The sequence below is a fragment of the Schistosoma mansoni genome, chromosome 1 (assembly GCF_000237925.1).
Source record: "Schistosoma mansoni strain Puerto Rico chromosome 1, complete genome".
NCBI lineage: Eukaryota > Metazoa > Platyhelminthes > Trematoda > Strigeidida > Schistosomatidae > Schistosoma > Schistosoma mansoni.
In genome coordinates, this window is record NC_031495.1 from 29,477,729 (window position 1) to 29,496,611 (window position 18,883).

General features: G+C 38.8%; 1 protein-coding gene across 1 annotated transcript; it reads left to right on the forward strand.

The window, feature by feature from the left end:
• Positions 1–13,430: 13,430 nt before the first annotated feature.
• On the forward strand, positions 13,431–13,709 carry Smp_200920 (uncharacterized protein; the record flags this gene model as incomplete). Its single annotated transcript, XM_018793967.1, has 1 exon — positions 13,431–13,709. The coding sequence occupies one exon, from the start codon at positions 13,431–13,433 to the stop codon at positions 13,707–13,709; it is 279 nt and encodes a 92-aa protein (XP_018648426.1).
• Between the last annotated feature and the right edge of the window lie 5,174 nt (positions 13,710–18,883).

Sequence of the window (18,883 nt, forward strand, 5' to 3'; positions counted from 1 at the left end):
GCTCTTGTTATCAGAAGAGGGGTTTTGGAGAATTTGATTGTCAAGGTTCTTCTTTACGGGATGTGGTTGCTAACCCCATCCCTAACCCTTCCTCCTCCGGGCTTGAAACTAGTTGTAACCCTAGTAGGGTTTTAAAAGGAGTTTAAATTTGACTACGGTGGCTGAGATGAACACTTCGGTAACAAAATGCTTCACTTATCCATAATGGGTAGATTATTTGGTTTTTGAATTTCAAAAGTTTTGCTTTTTCATTACATGGATTTCACTTTTCAGAATACAGATCGTAGTGACTTTTAACAAATAAAGTCCAGTGTATATAGTCTTGGTGATTAAGTATTGTGAACCTTTTAACAGTATATACGTCAGCATCGAGTGGATGAAGTATTTATTTTTGGATTTTCCCAATTTTTCAAAAATAATAGTTAGTGTGTATAACGATTTATATGTTGCATCGTGATGAATAAATGCTAATCCATAGGTAGTTAAAATGTGATCTTGATGCACAGAAATTCTATAGTAAATGCATTAATCAATTTTCTATTTGAGTATTAAGTTGTCAACTTAAGATCGCTGTGAATTTACATATCAATTAGGTATGTAACAGTTATATATGCACAAATACCGCTTTACTTAATAAATAATGTATATTTTCAATCGCTTTATTTGTAATACATTTATTTCCAGCTTATTCTTAACTCATTATGTTTCTTTAGGCAGAAGTGATGGCTCATGTGAAGTATCTTTCAACTCTTGTTCAACAAAAACACTGAACTATCTTTTATTGTGTTAACATTCCTTCAGGTTATACATTTATAAACCTCCATGTTTCAGACTGTGATCTTTCATACCTTAATAGTGTTATATATTACATGTATTTATAGTAAAATTGCAAATTATTTTCTGGAGGACTTCGTTTTTTTTCAAATGATACATGTCTTTCTATTTCATCTCAAAAATAATCAATTCTTCACAAGTCACCAATCATGTCTGAACTTGTACCCTTAACGTTAAAACGTCCTTATGTTTGATCACTATCACTGATGTGTAGTTATCATAGGTTGGTATGAGTCTCCCATATTTTGACAAGCACATAACCAATGACATCCGGTGCTATGTTAAGGATAGCACCCTACAGTGCATTAAAATAAAAAATATCTCGATCGCCAAGTTGAAATCAAAACAAAGGGACTGTGAAAATAACGGTTCTATACAAATATTACCGCTCAATTATTTAACCAATAATTGTTCCCTAAATAATCGATCGAACGCATCAAAAATAAGCGTTATTCTATCCTTTGTGGATAGATCAAGTATAAATCCGTTCAAAAGATAATAGTTTGTTGCTTTATAACACAAAGTGTTTCTGAATCTGGAAAAGTGCTTCGATTCACAATCCCGGTCAACTCAAGCAGCACAATCAAATACGAAACAGTCAATATGGCTGCCGCAGGACTAAAGCAACATAAAGTTCAGGAAGAAACATAGGAACACAGTGAAGACGGAAGAAAAATGAGAAAACTATGATGAAATAAAACATTACTATCTTAAATAGCGTCGAAAGGACTAACAAAATGTACAACTAAAAAAATCAATAAGAACATGTTGCAAATGTATGCTTGGAGGGGTTTTCACATACCAAACCTTCGAAATGGATCTTACACGGGCCCGCAAAATTCCTCCATACTATACAAGCTATTTGGATCCCTTTGGTCATGGTTCATTATACAACACACTGTAGGAACGAGTAGGACTCACAGCAGTACGTCTACCCGACCTGCCTACATTGTTATTACAAGTAACTAATTGGAACCTTCAAGGAGAATCACCTTACTTATATCCCTACTAACTAATCCGTTATTCGTACGGACATTTAGTGTCCTAATCTTTCCGTCGTTATCTGTTTCACGGCCTTCAACTACTCCTAAAGGCCACTTCCATAGTCGAAATGTCCGAAGCCACAATTACTACGTCTCGCTTTTTGGCTATAAAGGACCCTAAGTAGTCTACCCGTCGTTGAAGCGATTCCAGCTCAGCAGATTTGTCGGATAAATTGTGAGAAAGTTTGTCAGCACATTTGCAAGCTATCAACAGTTCAGACCACCGGTGACTAGCATCTTCGACAATAAAGTTAGCCGATAACTTCAATTGTTCCCATTTGTTCTCAAAGATTTCTTCCATTTGTATTTTATACCCTTCTAATTCAGAAGCGGTTCAGTTTTCCAAATCAGTTCGAAGTAGTTCCTCGACCTCAAGGTTTCGTTTCTTCGAAACGTTTTTATAAAACATGGTAGTCATTAAGGAGAGCCTCGTAATCATCATGATCTTGTTTATACTTACTAGGTTCATTTTCAAGGATTTCTATCTTCCTCTGTAAATTACGATCCTTTTGACCTCGTTTGTTGGCTTTCTTCTTTATGTCATTTGACTCACCTCTTATATGCTTGGAATCTATCTCGGTCGTAGTATTGGATCCTTGATAAATCATATCATATAGAGAGACCCTTGTAAGCTTGGCGGCACATTCAAAAAACGCACTGACTTATTTACCTTGCCGTTTCTCCGGCTTTTTTGGGTTCGACACTGCATGATGAGGTAAATACCAACGCGGCCGATACTCTGGCTGCAAGTGTATTTCCGGGACTTTCTAAGCATGGCTCATAGTAAAGTTACTCTTAATACCTTTAGTATACCTGGTGTTCAGACTGTCATCCTTCAACAACCTACATCTCAAAATCTGTAGTCTGCTGTTTGTTACTTCATAATTCCCGACTCTCATATTTGAATTCTTTTCCCACGGTATCGAAACTACAAAATAACCATTTTCGAAGCGCGTGTCCTTTTTCACAATCTGTGTAGCCACCTTATCTCCTACTGATACTGATTCATCACTTGAATGGACATCGGGAAACTCCCCATCATAGGGCTTGCGTACTTGGTCTTCTAGCGTCCATACTTTACTGGTGTGATTAACGACTCTTTTCCTATAGTATGGGCAGGATGCAGGTACAAACACACCTCACCCCAGCAACTTTTTCTTCCCACCCAGCCGCTGGGCGAACACCCAATGGACTTCTAGGACGTCACAACCAATCAGCAGTAGGACTTCTCCAAGATCCATACAATGGCACATCACCAAGTGCGGCCACTTAACTAGGTTGTTTATCACTAACTTCGTTGGCTTATTCTTTGGTATACGTGACACAATCAAACTCCTTCAATCGTAACACACTCAGACCGATCTGAAGAATGTACCTCAAAAGGCGCCTTCGCGGTCTTTGTTGTTCTGTTACCACCTACGGTCTGGACTACGACTGACGCCTGGTCCTCCTTCAGCCAAATCGATCTCGAACAGTCTGACCTTATCACTGTTACATCAGAACCATTATCCGAGAAACCATAACCCACAATCTCAGCGTTTCTTGATCTCAACCGCATGGGGATCATTCCTAAACACACATGACTATTTAGTGATTGAGTAAATCCACAACAGTTTTCTGTACCATGTTTATCCCTTGATCTGCTGGCTAATGAACCATTGTGCAACAGTGATTGATGTTTCTTCGTACACCCACCAACTGTACAGCGCTTCATCAGTCTACATTCATTAGACTTATGTCCTTTCCCAGGACACACAAAGCAGATACCGTTGCCATTACGTGATACCTTCGACCTTCCACTATAAGAGCTAAAAACCGTAGGCATTTATAAACGGCGTGGTTGTCAGTACATGTGCTACATTTAGTTCTTACGGTCGAAACATCCCACTGCCCCGACAGCGAATGGCAATTCGTCTCCATGCTATATCCCTATTTTGGACGATCCGCCAGGACATCAAGAATTCCACCACTTTACTACGTCCTCGCAGTCCAAAACGTAATCAAGGTTATTCAGATAACAATTCATTGAGTTGTGAAACAGTTTATGAAGATGAGCACAAGTTTGGTAAATGCTTGTTCTATGGCAGGTTTCACCCACGTAATTCATGTATATTTCGTAATTCTGAATGCTCTAAGTGTGGTAAAACTGGACACATTCAGTCAGTTTGTAATACCATGGTTCAGTTCACTGAAGTCATTGCTAAAATTTGTGATTATGATCCTACTAAGTTGGATGTTTCTGAAGATCACTTATCTTTATACAAGGCTTCGAGAAGCGGTTTAGAGTCACATAGCAGTCCAGATTTGAATGAAACACAGAGTCATTGTGAGACAAAAATTTCTAACCAACCAATTTCTTATCAGATTTATCGTGTACCAGATGTGGTTCACATATTTCTGATGAAATTTCTTACAACTCTGAGAATAATTTATTGAATGAGTCAAATCATGATCAGAAACCGGATTCAGTTTTGGTAGATGCCGATTTTTCTAATGATCCATTATTCTTTAATGAAACTCTCAATAAATTTTAAGGGAAATATTTCACAAAAACCACATTCTGGTGTCATATCAAATGCCATTCGTCGTCACAATGGACTTATCTCTAGAGATATCCCTAATGAATGTGGTGAATCAGAGTGAATAGCAAGGATTTCTGAAGCAATCAGATAACCAGTTTGCCCAGATGTGAAGCTTGCACAGGCTGAAAATCCGAATCAAGTCCAAGATTATCCTAATGAATATGAGGCAGATGCATGTTTTCCATTCGATTGTTCCGCAGATGAATCAAGTTTGGATGAGTCACATGTGTTAATTATACATATCAATGCATATCTATCTGTGTATTCTAATATGAATAAAAAAGAATATGTATCATAATTTTTATGCAAGTCAACGTAACATGATGGAATACCTGAAATTACATGTCAGTGTTTATCCCCAAATATTCACATATAATAATCGAAGCGTGAGATATAAAAAGATAATGCAAATTGGGAGCGTCAAATTTGTCATAACATTGCGACGTAAGGACCCAACATTATTTCGTGGAAGAGGATAGTGTTGGAAAGTCTATGATGCAAATCCTAAATATCAGTGGTTTCACTATACAACCGACATGATGATTGTATACAATTCCAGAACCCAGGTGAGTGTTCCAATTTAATTCTAATACTAATGAGTGCATTCTAGATAATACAGAGTCTACATCCAATACACTGTCGGACAGACGTAGGATAGACTTAAGAAGAAGACATACGATCGATTACAGACACTTACATTGCTACTTGAGCTGTGGAAGATGTGGTGTAACAATATAATCCATCTGATTTCTTTATATTGGTGACTGTTTTGATTTTGAATTCCAAATACAGTGCATTCGTTCGTGTTCATCTAATACTACTTGACTAAATCGTGTTATTTCTGGGATTCCTAGTTTATACTGTAATTCAAATACTCCTAATTATCACAACCACGCGACGCCATACAAATTTCACAAAAGATATTATGTTTTTTAGATTATCTCTGCAGCCTTCAAAAGCATTATTGATTTCACACGGGATTTCAAAAGCCGATGTACTGATAATTTAAGAATTCCACTACCTAGCGATTTATTCTCCGTTGTCATAAAATACTTGTTTTCAGATAATTCATTTCTGTCGATCAAGTCAAGTATACTTTAAAGTGCATACACGTCGCGATGCTTGTGGTAGCGATGTTTCAGTTCTCTCAGCTTTCTCGTAAAGGTTTTAAAAGTATTCTGGCCCATATTAGCGTTATAAACCATATAGCCGACAATTGGACCCGTGCAGTCAGATGTAGGAAAAAGTATTGGAATATGTTCATCCCTACATGCTTAGAACAATACAGATCTAGTTATTGTAATACTAATAATGCTTGTAAATCGCTGACAAATAAGGCTAGACGATTGGTTAGGGAATGTGAACACTGTCAGAAACGGTTATCCTTGTGTATGAAAAGGCGAACTCAGATAAAAGATGAAACCCCACTACTTTCGGTATGAGAAAATCCGTTGAATACAAACTATGTGCAAGGGCATAATCTCTTGTTTAGGGAACATGACGGTCTTGAGGTAGGCCTATCATGCTTGAAAAGAGATTGGGCACGTAGACGTAATTTTCATAGACTTGAGTAAATCTTTTGACAAGCTCTCCCATCTGCGTCTTAAATTAAGACTGTAAAGTTTTGAATTCTATTATGAATTCATAAACTGGATAAATGACTTTCTTAATGATAGGAGACAATGGGTAAGGGTAAATGAATTTCTCTTAGTGCGAAAATATTTAGGAAGTGGGGCTCTCCAGGCTGCAATCCTCAGTCCTCTTCTTTTCTACTTTATGCAAATGAACTCCCAACTGTAACGAAGTCATCTTTTCTACTCTTTGACGATGATATAAAGATTTGGAGACCCATAAACAGTATGTCAGATAGGATACTACGGGATGAAATGAATGCAATGGCTTCATGGATTGGCAGGTGGTCATCATAAGTAAATTCTAATAAGAGTTTGCTGATGCAATTAAATAAATATGATTCATATTACTACACAGTACGTAGAGTTGTATTACTTGATGGGCCATAAAGATCTAGGAGTCATAATAAGCAGCGACCTCAAAATTATGAGTATCTGCAAGGCCGCCACTGCTAAGGGTTTAAGGGTCTTATGGGCTATTCGTAAGTCTTTTCATTACTTTAACGAAGAAATGTACAGGGTATTATACCCAACTTTCGTGACACCTCATTTGGAATATGAAATTCAAGCAGTGAGTCCTAGTTTCAAGCACAGCATGGATATGTTAGAACGAGTTCAACGACAAACGATTAAAATTGTAAAATGACAAACTGAGACACCTCGACTTATTTCCGTTATCTTATCATAGATTACGTGGTGATCTAATATTGGCTTATCTTATACTAAGCATTGACCTTAGTACATATATGTCTTATTTTCTCCTTTCGTTTGGAACTGATAGTTCGAAAGAACATTTAAAAAAAGCTCAAAAGCCGAGATCATGTCATTTACGTCTGTAGTTTAGCTTCTCACACCGAGCAGTGAACTACTAGGATTCTCTGCCATAGCATGTAATATCGGCATCTTCTTTTGATACATTCAAAACGAGAGTAAACATCCACAGTATTATAGATTGTGGGGATTAATATAGGTCGATAGACCTATCCTTACAACTGAAGACTCAAAGTCTTTCAGTGCTTCTGAGTTTGACTCCCTCCTTTCTCTGTCGTTTACTCCCGCGTGATAATAATGTTTCTGTAGGCCCTTGTGATACTAGTCCTGTTCCGCTTCATACCATGCTAGTTATTTCTTTTGTAATTTCGAGAAATCCAGAGGATATTCAAAGCAGTACTGGTTTCATCTGGTGGATCTAATCTGTATCTTCTATGTATCTGGTTTTTGTGGTATATCTGTCTTTTCATTACAGCCACTTCAGAACTGACTCTTCTTTTATGAACTATTGTTCCCCCCTTTGCCCAAGCTTTTTTTCCTGGCCGGTAGTCACGGACATACGCTAATGACCTATTCTTGTGTAAGATGTCCTCCTAGTCTCTTTTATTCTTAGTTGATTTCATTGAGTCACTAATTATCTTCAGCGTCCGTTCCAGTGGTGCTTGCACGTTGACTTCCTGTAGCGTCCTATTGGCAAGTGTCCTCCTACATACAAGTAGGAAACATGGGGCCATTGCCTTTATAACTCCTTCCTTCACATTCAAAAAAGCAGGCACATATTTTCGTTAATGCATCCAGTGTTTTCTGAGTCCCCGAGGGTACTGCTGGACGGATTTTAAGTCCCTCTGAATAGGCGTCTACTATACTAAATTGTGCACTCCCTGAATGGGACCTGCAAAATCCAGATGTAGTTTGGATCATGGACGTTCTCCTCCCGGATAATTTACTGATTCGACTTTCGATGGATTTTTTGATGCCTTAGCAGTGCTATGTAGAATTCCAAATCAAAGGAGCTTAGACAGTAAACCTACCAGCCATGCTATTTACCGGTTCATCAAAGAAAACGATCGTTGAGATGTTCCTTTAGCTTTGAACAAGTGTTACAAAATGAATGACGTAAAAAAATACTGATTGTTTGTTTCTAACGGATTTTTCCATTCCCTCGATACATCAGACACTTTTTTCATCATTCCTTTCCTCCTAAACATATTATATTCCTAAACATCAAAAGTCTATAACTAAAGACAAATTATTTTGTCACTTAAATAAACTCGGATTCATTTTATCCTCACTACATATATATAACGCATGGAAATTTATATTTGATTATCCTATGCAACTAATCATGATCTTCATAGCATCATTCCTAATTATTACTGAGCAAGAATTTATACTAATATCAAGTTTTACTCCGTATCCTATTACATAAATGTACGTGTATTTACCCGAGAGGACTAAAAATTTTTAAGAAATTAGTGGTTTGCTTGATAGGTTGATATTCATTATACACTTATTATTGTGGTTGAATCCTTTCTCCAGGTGTTCATTTCTTTTCTCTTTCTATTTTTCTTCTAAATAAATATTATTCTAAAGTATCCGAAATTTGTAAATAGGATAATATCTTCCGTTACACTTAAATTAACTTTTCAGACTCGTTTTATCTTCACTGTGCATATGTGACTCATACATATTGATACTTCATTATTCCAGGCAATTATTTGAGACTTTTATAGCATCACTCCAGACTATCACTGCACAAACACTTATTCTACCGCCATGTCTTACTGCAATAACAATTTATTTTCCTATTTATTTATTTATTTATTTTCAATCTATTTTGTTTTGTCAATTATTCGGCGATACATACATGATCGTTTATTCTCGTTGTGTGCTCACAAACACGCCTATTAAACCATTCACGTATTTCGCGTTTCCTTCATTTCTATTCCCCTACTTCCTCCCCTTCATTCTTTAAAGCCGACTCAATATTCTTTTCAACTACACAGAACCTGTTTTTTCAAAACAATATGGCAAATAAGCAAAGATGGATGGTGGCCAGCAGTGGAATCGTGAGCGCGCGTTTCGTCTTATTTTGGATGAACCTGCATCTCAGAGTTGATGTTCGCTATGGGACTCCAACCCAGTATCGTTCGCTTCACCGCCTGTCGCCGCTACTGATTGAATGGTTTGATGAGGTCGTTGGATTGGCGTCGTTGTAGTGGCTTTGCCTCTATATTGATGCTGAGATGACTTAATTTGACTATTTAGAGGAATTAAAAGCCGTGACATCGTTTCCGTAGGTGAACGTGGGGAAGGATCATTAACATGACCCAAAAATATATAATGGAGCATGCCCCTCGCTTCGTGCTGGACAGCCTGTACCCTAGCTTGATGGTATTTACCCTAGGCTTCAGTGGTTGAATTAAGCATGTACCTGACTTCTTGCTGGACTGCATGTACCCTGGCTTAGTGGTATTTACCGCGTGTCCTGCATAAGACATATCTTCCCATAAAATATCTAGATCGAAATATTTCAAGCATGCACAACTTTGTTTTATTTTACATTCAGGGATATATTTACAAACTACATCTCTACTAAGACTTTCCTGCCATTTGCCTCCCTTACATTTGTCATCTTCATTAATGCTCACTACGTCCTCACCCTTGTTTCAAGAATAGGTTTTCATTTCCGAATTACCTTGAGCTCTCGACTTCTACTTCTGCACCTCTCTTTCTATTTCAACACTTTAAATCACTTTTCTAATAATCACTTCCCTATAATTCATCAGAAGACTTTGAAAGCGCATGCCTCCAGACGTATAGCCAAACTTTAGAAAAAGACACTATCTAAAAATACCACAGACACGATTTCCAACAGTTTAAACGACTTATGTTACTTGATTCATTCAAAACAGAAAAGTTTATGTCAGTTCCCGCCATTCCGGAAACGTTCAAGAAAAGCTAGGTAAAGACCACTAGCATTGTGATCCCAAACGCGTTCTAAGCCTCAAGGTTATAAAGTTAAGTCTTGTTCTGTGGGAATCTCTGACATTACGAATATTCTAAGATTGATAAATTCTCTCGATCCTCTGGAGTTTGAGAACCCAGAAGGACGTAACCCTGATGTAAACGATGTCATTTCTTCCCAAAAAAGCTTGTTTGAAATCTGACCGTGGACAGTTAAGCTGATAATGACTAAGGTAATACTGTTGTAATTTTCGTCTAGTTGTAATAACTACGTAACGTTTAGCCCGCAAAGAAGTCGCTAAATCGGTGTAACCGACCAAGTGCTAGACATCAATATATTCGGACCTTCGTAACCAAAGAAAGGATGAGTATAAACAGTCGATTCTCCACAAATGAGCAAAAACAAACCACAAACCTTTCAAGTAAATGTTCAGGACATGCTACACGTACATCACGTATAAAAAGAATTTCAAATTATGGGCAGCTACTTAGTGGCATACATAGACCTGTAAGCCTCCTTTGTCCGGCCCCCAAGACGTAAACTATGCCTTTCTAAGATGTTAAGGTCATCAAGGATCTGAAGAATTATTTTGCAGTCGTCTGCCGGCAACAGCAAATATAATACGAGTGACTACAAAGCTACTGAATGCACACAATCCTTTCACTAACCAATACTGAGAGTTTTCACAGAACTGCGGCTTATGATCTATTCTATAATTTGCTCCCAGGTAACACCCCCCAGTTTGTCATTCTTTCACTCAATTCCCTCCTCTCCAATAAAATAAATCATCTGAAAACACTTTTAAAACTTGCAAATTCAACTTACTACTCACATAGGCCTGTTACACTTCTTGAAGGAGTACGGGCTGCTCACCAACATTCTCTGTGCAACAATGTCCCAGGCAATCCTTCCCAGCTCTTTCCAATTGCTACTCATCCTTTTCATATCTGTTTCCGATCACCGACATAGGGTTTTCTCCGGCCTTGCTCTTCATCGTCATGCTTCAGAATTCCAAGCTAACGGTTGCTTCGTGATGCAGTTAGACTATTTCTTCAATGTATGTCCTGTCAGCTTCTAATGTCACTTAATAATTTCCTTTTCAGATGGAAATTGATTTGTTCTCTCCAACAATAGGCCGTTGCTGACAGTATCCAGTCAACGGGCATTCAGTATCTTACATGAAAAAATTTTTTTTAATACTTATACTATCTTGATGATAGTTGTGATAGTTCTTCATGTTTCAGTTCAGTACAGTAGAGTTGGCTTGATGTTCGTATTGAATATTCTGATTTTCATATTGGCTTGCAGACAGTTGCTTCAATTCCATATGTTCTTCAACTGTAGGAATGATGTCCTTACTTTGCCAATCCTCACCTTTACATTTACATCAGATCTTCTACGTTCATCGATGTTGCTGTCCGGGTACGTGAAACTTCCACCTCTTCCAGAGCTCCTCCATCAAATGTTGTAGGGTTGGTGCTCTCGATGTTTCATTTCAGGATCTTGGTTTTTCTACGTGTTTGTTGAGGCCTTCTAGTGCATAGGCTGATGTAACACTGGTTGCCTTCACCTGTATTTGCTCGTATGTATGGGATATGAGAGCCAGGTAATCTGTGAAGTCCGATTCGTCTAGTTGAATCGAAGCTGTCCATTGTATTCCGTGCCTCCCGTTAGGTGTGGAGGTCTTCATAATCCAGTCGACCACAAGGAAGAAGAGAAAGTGGGAGAGTAAGCAGTCTTGTCTGTCTGGCTTGGAATGAGTCTGCCAGCTGTCCTCTGTGCATGGCTTTTCAGTGTATTCCACAACTGTTAGCACGAGATAGTGATAATACTGTAGCCTTTGACACCTTGGCTGAATTCGATATCACACTTAATAGCAGAATGAAAGTATATCTTACCCTGTCTGATACTTTGTGTGTATTTCATCAATGATAATGCTATGAAACGGAACATACGCTGGAATGCAGTGTCACTTCAAAACCTTTGAATATTCTGACCCTTAAGATGCTGAGATCTGTCTTCAATAAATACCTGACTGCTAATAATAATTATGTTTTTTATGCTCTTTTGTTCGAAGAAGGATATTCATATGGTGAGATGAACTCAGAGCGGATACTTCACTGCCGTATAGTACCATGTTACATTTAATCATACATTCTTTAATATTATTGGATAATTTGCCACTAAACAACGTACATAAAAAGTGACGCTGAGGCATGAAGGATGAAAAGATTGCACAATAAATTTATGGAGTGTTAAATTCACATTCAGATAGGAGTGCGATACCATATTCTGGTCCTCTCAAAAGAATTCTCGATAGATACCTTAATCTCCAACAGTAATGAGAGAAGCTAATTTGGGTGCTTCCCCACAGTCTTTCCAGCTAACTTGCAATATATACTTTTCTGTAGGTTGAAATTCAGCTGATATGTACGTGATGTGCTGTGAGTTGATGAGAGGTGAACAAGAGGTGGCATAAAATGAGGATTTAGTGAGGACAAAATTTATAACATTTATTCGTAAATACATTTGACAAAATAAGCAGATTCCTAAAGCACCATAATATATTCAGGAACCATTATACGCATTTTTGACGAAAACAGCCCAGAAAAATCCGTCTGATAGTTTGAACTACCAAATTTCGATAACCAAAGACGACCATTTTTCATTAAACAGCGAGCTGACATACTATTTCTTTCCATAAGGCTTCTGTTCTTATTCAATACTTAGATAACTCTCTAAAAATACACAAGATTAAAGCTACTCTCTTTCATAATATCTACAGCAATTTTCAAAGTTGTCTATTGAAATTGAATGTTGTTGGAGTGCACTTTTTAGATACCACAAACAGTTGAGCGCGTAAAGGTGAAGGCATGGTAAGATTTGCTTGTTCGCATTATTCTCCAGGCCATAGTAAAACTCGTTAAGAATAAGGCTTATTTTAAACGCTTTCAAGTCAAATTCAAGAGGCGAAGAGGTAAGAAATGCGTTAAGCGTACCATACACTTCAATATGTAGAGGGAAAAACTGACTACTATGCTCGCAAACGTCTAATTTGGCAAGATAAAAACAAATATAATACACCTAAATACCGTCTGGTGGTCCGTTTTACAAATAAGGACATAATCTGTCAGGTTAGTGTTTAACTTTATTTACTGATGTCAACTAGATTATCTATGCACGCATTGATGGAGACCGTGTATTATGCTCCGCCTATTCTCACGAATTACCTCGATATGGCGTTAAGGTGGGACTGACTAATTATTCTGCCGCCTACTGTACAGGCCTCCTCTGTGCTAGGCGCGTATTAAAGCAACTAGGCTTGGATGGCCTGTATGCTGGAGCTGAGAAAGTTGATGGGCAAGAATATCATGTAGAATCTGTTGACGGGGAAAAGTCTGCTTTCAGGTGTCATCTTGACATTGGTCTTGCAAGGACTTCATCGGGTGCCAACATTTTCGGAGCTCTTAAAGGGGCCGTAGATGGTGGTCTAGACATACCTTACTCACCTAGTAGATTCCCGGGTTACAACCAGGAGTCTAAAGAGTACAATGCTGAGGTTCATCGAGCCCGTATACTAGGTCATCATGTCGCCGAGTATATGAAACAACTTCAAGAGGAAAGCGAAACTGATTATCAGCGTCAGTTTAGTGGATACATAAAACATGGGATCACTGCTGATAAAATTGAGACAATGTACCTCTCAGCTCATGCAGCAATTCGAGCAGACCCCTCGCATATAACCAAAGAAGCAAGAGACGTCCAACCGAAGAGATTTAATCGCAGAAAATTGTCTTCCAAACAAAGAAAGGAACGTGTCCGACAGAAGAAGGCTCACTATCTCTCTCAGCTCAAAAAAGAAATAGCCGCTGCTGAATAGTTGTGTTGTAATAAAATGTTGGTCCAGTATTCTTTAGTTTGGTCAACTCAGCTATTTGGTCTGGTCTTCATATTAGGTTTGCCTTATATTTCATCTATGTTATTTTCCCCTTGACTAGCTAGTATTAATCATCTGGTCAATGTAGTTGACCGATTTAGGTTCGCTATTTCGGGTTGTTTCGTTAGAAACCTTCTGTTGTTAGTTTGTATATCTACTACCCAAAATAAGCTTGGCAACATTATTCTCTTAAGCAGGTACGGTGCTCTCAACGGCCACTCAACCAGCCAGGATACACGTGTCATAGTTGAGTAGGGTCAAGTTTCGTTCAGTTAGGTGAATTGCGTGGATGAATATTCCAGTCTACCAGCACTGTCATAAGATTTACTGCAATATATTAGTAAATTTTTAGTCACCAAATTGGGCATAATTACTCCGGAAGGTAATTTTTAGTAGGAAAGAATAGTTGCTGATGATTCTAGATTGGTTTATTTCATTTTATATAGGTCAGCTGACATGCTCGCCACCTAACCGGGAAATGTTATTCACTTGTAACAAATTATTCACCTCTCAGTTGTCTTGATGTTCTGTTCTATATATAACCTATACAAAGAGTAATTTAAATAAGCTTGACCTTTGCCTGAGTTTCTCCCACAAAATCAGTTGGAGGTTACTGGACGCAAGGTAAGGTATTGGAGTTCCCAAATCGGTGCGTCGAGTTAAGAGCTTACGATTAGAATCCGTTAGCATCCTCCATAATGTGGACTGTCTTTTCAAAAGGTCTTGTTTAATGTTACCCCCTATCAGTGCAATTTAAAGGTACACGGAGCGAGCGTACTTATCTTTTGATTCATTGTTGAGGACTATTTATTTTCTCTTGGGGCCTTTTTCATGTTTTCAAATCTATATTAACTCACCACGCGAATTAGTCTAATAGCTGCGATTTAGTGATCGACCTGCTTAGTGATTTCACCAAAGGCCCTTGTTTTTCAGCCTCGAGAGTTCATGACTCAACTATATTATCTTGAAGCTAGTAAGAACAAAGCATCACTTCAAGACCTGTGAAAGTTAGGATCTTCAACAGGAGACTTAGTCACTCACAAATTAGGGAGTTATCTTGTACAGTTATGTAGTATCATCAGCACGGTGCGAAAACTTCATCCTGCTTGAATCTGTTATGTATAAAGCCGTAAATGTAATCTTTTGTCACGTTTTCTGTGTTGATTCTTGCGATCTATGGCAATCCCAATCTGACTAGTTAAATGGTTTTGGATTATCGATTTTGAGGCTTGGTATAGCGCTTCAAAGTTCTTTGGGTTTATTATCTGAACTTGAACAACTTATCACCCTAAGTGATTTAGTAGTTATCATAGTCGAAAGGGTATCAAGTTACTGGCTGGCTTAACGAGGTATGGTAACTTGGACCTATGCATATATGTGCCTGGTTCTACGTAGTAACTGACTGGCTACTGGCACTTACTGCTTTCGCCTAGAGCGTTTTTTCCGAAGTAGAATAAGTTATTTTCCAGTCGGCAACCATTGTTACTCAACTTTATGCAGAATAAACCAAGGATCAGCAATTTCGAACTTCTAAGGTCAATGTCTTATTTACAAAAGTGCCCGTCTAAAATAAATGTGCCACTGCAGTTGCTTTCGTTTGATGTCTATTTAACTAAGTGCTGGTTAATATTTACTTCATCTTGTTTGGATCAGAGAATACTGTACTTAGACAGTATGTTTAAAATCATGATATAGATGGACACAGAGGTATGAAAATACATACATGCTACAAGAGGGAGGGGAGATTGTGAAGCTATGAAGGTGCGCATAATTAATAGAAAAAAAGCATGATTAAGGATAAGTGAATAAAAGTAGGAAAAGCTAATGCAAGGATAAGTTCAGTTGAGAGGAAACCAATCTTAAAGGACTCTGCTAGTTAAAGAAGTTATTGAATGATGAATAAAGTAACAGATGGACCGCCGCTAGCTTCTATCCTGAGACGTGTCTGATAGCATCTCAAGCCACCAACTTATATTTTTTCTAGGTCTCTTGCCAGAGAGTAATGGACGATCCTAGTCCTATACAGCTACTCTCATATCAAGGTAGTAGTCATTAACTGACGGCTGTCAGTTATTCCCAACCAGTTGCACAGTCGGCAAGCAATGCACAATATGGAAGTCATTGAGGCGACATTCGTAGTTAATGTCCAAGCTACCAACGTCAGTGTTTCAAGATGGAGGCACAAATTGAGTAATCATTTGGTCTAAACACACTTAACCAAACCTCCACGTTATTAATACGGCGTTGCTGAATATCAGCATCATTTCTGAGTCAATCATGATCGAACACAGAGTTTTGCCTTACATCCTCCACCCAGAAAGACTGCAAGCATAGAACAAGGCAGCTTCACCGTCGCACGATAAACTCGACTTTTTACAGCCAAACTAAAATTACAACGGCCCCAGATATTAACCGGATTGACATAAGACGCTCTAGCTCCCACAAGACGTAAATTGATCCCACCAGGAGTGCAGGTTCGGGGCTCCTGCCATTCTCGTAAAAGCGCTTTAAACTTAGAGAGTGAAAAGCACGAGCCATACCTACGACTACTGATTAAGGTCGGGTTGCCTAATGTAGGTACCACCTCATAGTAAGGCAATATCACCTGGATACTCAGGGTCGAGGAGTCGATCCCTCAAGTAACATATCCGTGTCACCGCCAACCCACATATATCAAAGTCGTTTTCAGAATAACATCAACAGGAAAGTTGAAGAGGAATGGTGAGACTAGGCAATCCTGCCTGAACCCAGTGTTTGGATGCAGTCATTAAGAGAGGGGGTTGTGTACCCTCATTTTGTCTGAGGTGTTCGTATATGAGGCCTTCAAGATTTTAAAAGACCTTCCAAGCACACACTTCGGCAGACAATTCTAGAGCACAGTTCTGTCCAATGAATCGAAGACGGCTCTGAAATCAAGAAACCAACGGTTGTTGACCCGCAATAAGTATGGCAGCCTCCTAACATATAATGGAGGGCGAACAGTACATCCCCGAGAGGAACGAAAACCAGTCTGCTCCTTGCGAGTCAATCCTTGATAAACTTCGGAGTAAGGCACAAGCCCGAACTCTCCAAAAAACTCAGTCAGTTTCCTAATCGAAAGTGCGTGAGTCAACATCCTTAAAACGATATGCGAGTAAGTTGTCATGACCTGGTGATTGAGGGCGCTTCAGGAGTTGGAGTTCATAGCAGACGTCTGCCTCGTTAGGTCTGTCAGTCATCACCGGCTATGGAGGACGGGATAGTCTGACCGATGTCATTAGGGCAGAAGACTAGGTGAATAGTGCCTTGGAAAACCATTCACCGTCCGGGACTACACTAGGTGTTATTGATTGTCGTCCAATCACCTTCACAGGTCTTTTCACTCACACAAGACTCCTTGTTGCCAGTGGCTCGGATGAGTTAAAAAGGTTTCCACCAGTTATAAGATGTTATTGCTGCCTCCAACTTGTCAGCATGGTCTGACTACCAGGCTTTTTGGTCCTTTAACAAGATTGATACAATTTCTCTACATAAGAATCTACGTTCATAGTCAAAATCGCATTCGGTCGGAGTAGACCGACGTGCTTCAAGAAAATGTGAGGTGGTGGAAAGCCCAGTACTTATAGGAGGGAAGTTTTGTGAAACCACCAATGACTGTACTCCTCATGTTCATGGCGTCATCCAAATGTAGCTAGCGCTGATTTGCACTTTTCGGTGGGTATGGTAACTTCGGACATGGTTCACTTTGATATTTGTTTGCAACGAAAGCTACAACCAACTTACTTACGCCAATCTGTTTAGGATGGTGGATTTGTTGGCCACTGAAATTTAACGTAAGATTAGCTCAAACAAGGGCAAAATTAGAGTGTAGATAAGTACTCCATAGTGGTGAAAGTCTTGTGCAAACCACTCCAGTGGTAGCTGACTACGACAATCAACCTGAGTCCTGGCATGAGTTGCAGAGCGAAGGATAATACTAAGATTAAGTAAAGAAAAAGTATAAAATGCATCTGCAACACTGACTTGTTCTTAGCCATATTCCAGTCTAACCGAAGACTAGCTATTTTGAGGTAAAATCGTCAGGATAAATCCCAGAATAGAAGTAGTAACAGTATGAGTGGTTGCAGAAAAGACTAACGACCAAAGGTACGACTCAAGAAAATATGAATTAGTAAAATGAAGACGAAAAGTTATGAGAAACTCAGAAGACCATTACTTGGGGAAAACAAAATAGGTGCACCTGGACCATCATGGACGACTTTGATCCATGTCATTCATCTATTAACATGGCTCAGTCCCATTTTCAATGTCTCCATGGTCTGATGTCATGTTTTGGTTTGGCCGCCCATAGCTTTCTATCAACCTACTCCAGACAACACCCACCGAGTTAAGCGGGGTTGGGCATACGTGACGTATGTCCCAACCAACAATCGAGAACCAGGCATAGAATAGAATGACAGTTAACTAACACAATACGAAGCAGTCAATAAGTGGGATCAATTTTACACACAATATGTCCTCCTATACTTGGTGTGATCAGATGTCTTTTCCCGCCCATTGACCAGTCACAGCTTGCTCCCACCTGACCTATCAAAAGACTTATCCTAGTAATTAGTAAGGTTAGGAAAAATATGAAGTGCACCAAGCTCATAATAATCCCACACCAAGATTAATTTCACAGTTGTGCTTTCGAAATTAAGACTGATAGCCTTCTTGTGTTACTTATGAAGCTTATCATTTCGTGTCGCTGTAGTCATATGTGGCGTCTTTCGTTTTTCATATTTAACAGGTAGTAGCAGTTCGATAAACATGTATTTCTTTCGCCATGTGGTGTGTGCTACTTATATCGACATGAGTAGTATATATAGTGAGTCAGGAGTAGAATATTTGGCAGCAGAAGGGAAGAACAGAAGCAGAAAGCAATCAGCATGGAGGTGAAGGAACAGTGAACTCTGAGACAAGTGACTGACATTTGCAAACGAACAGTCAAGTTTGATTGATATTTTGCCAATTAAGTATTTACTGTTTGCTTCTCAGATTTTAGTAAGATGTTCTGTACTTTTGTGCTGAAACACGTCCAATTATCCCCATCAGTGTTCTTATTCACTACACCAATACTATCCAATTTGTTTCGCTAT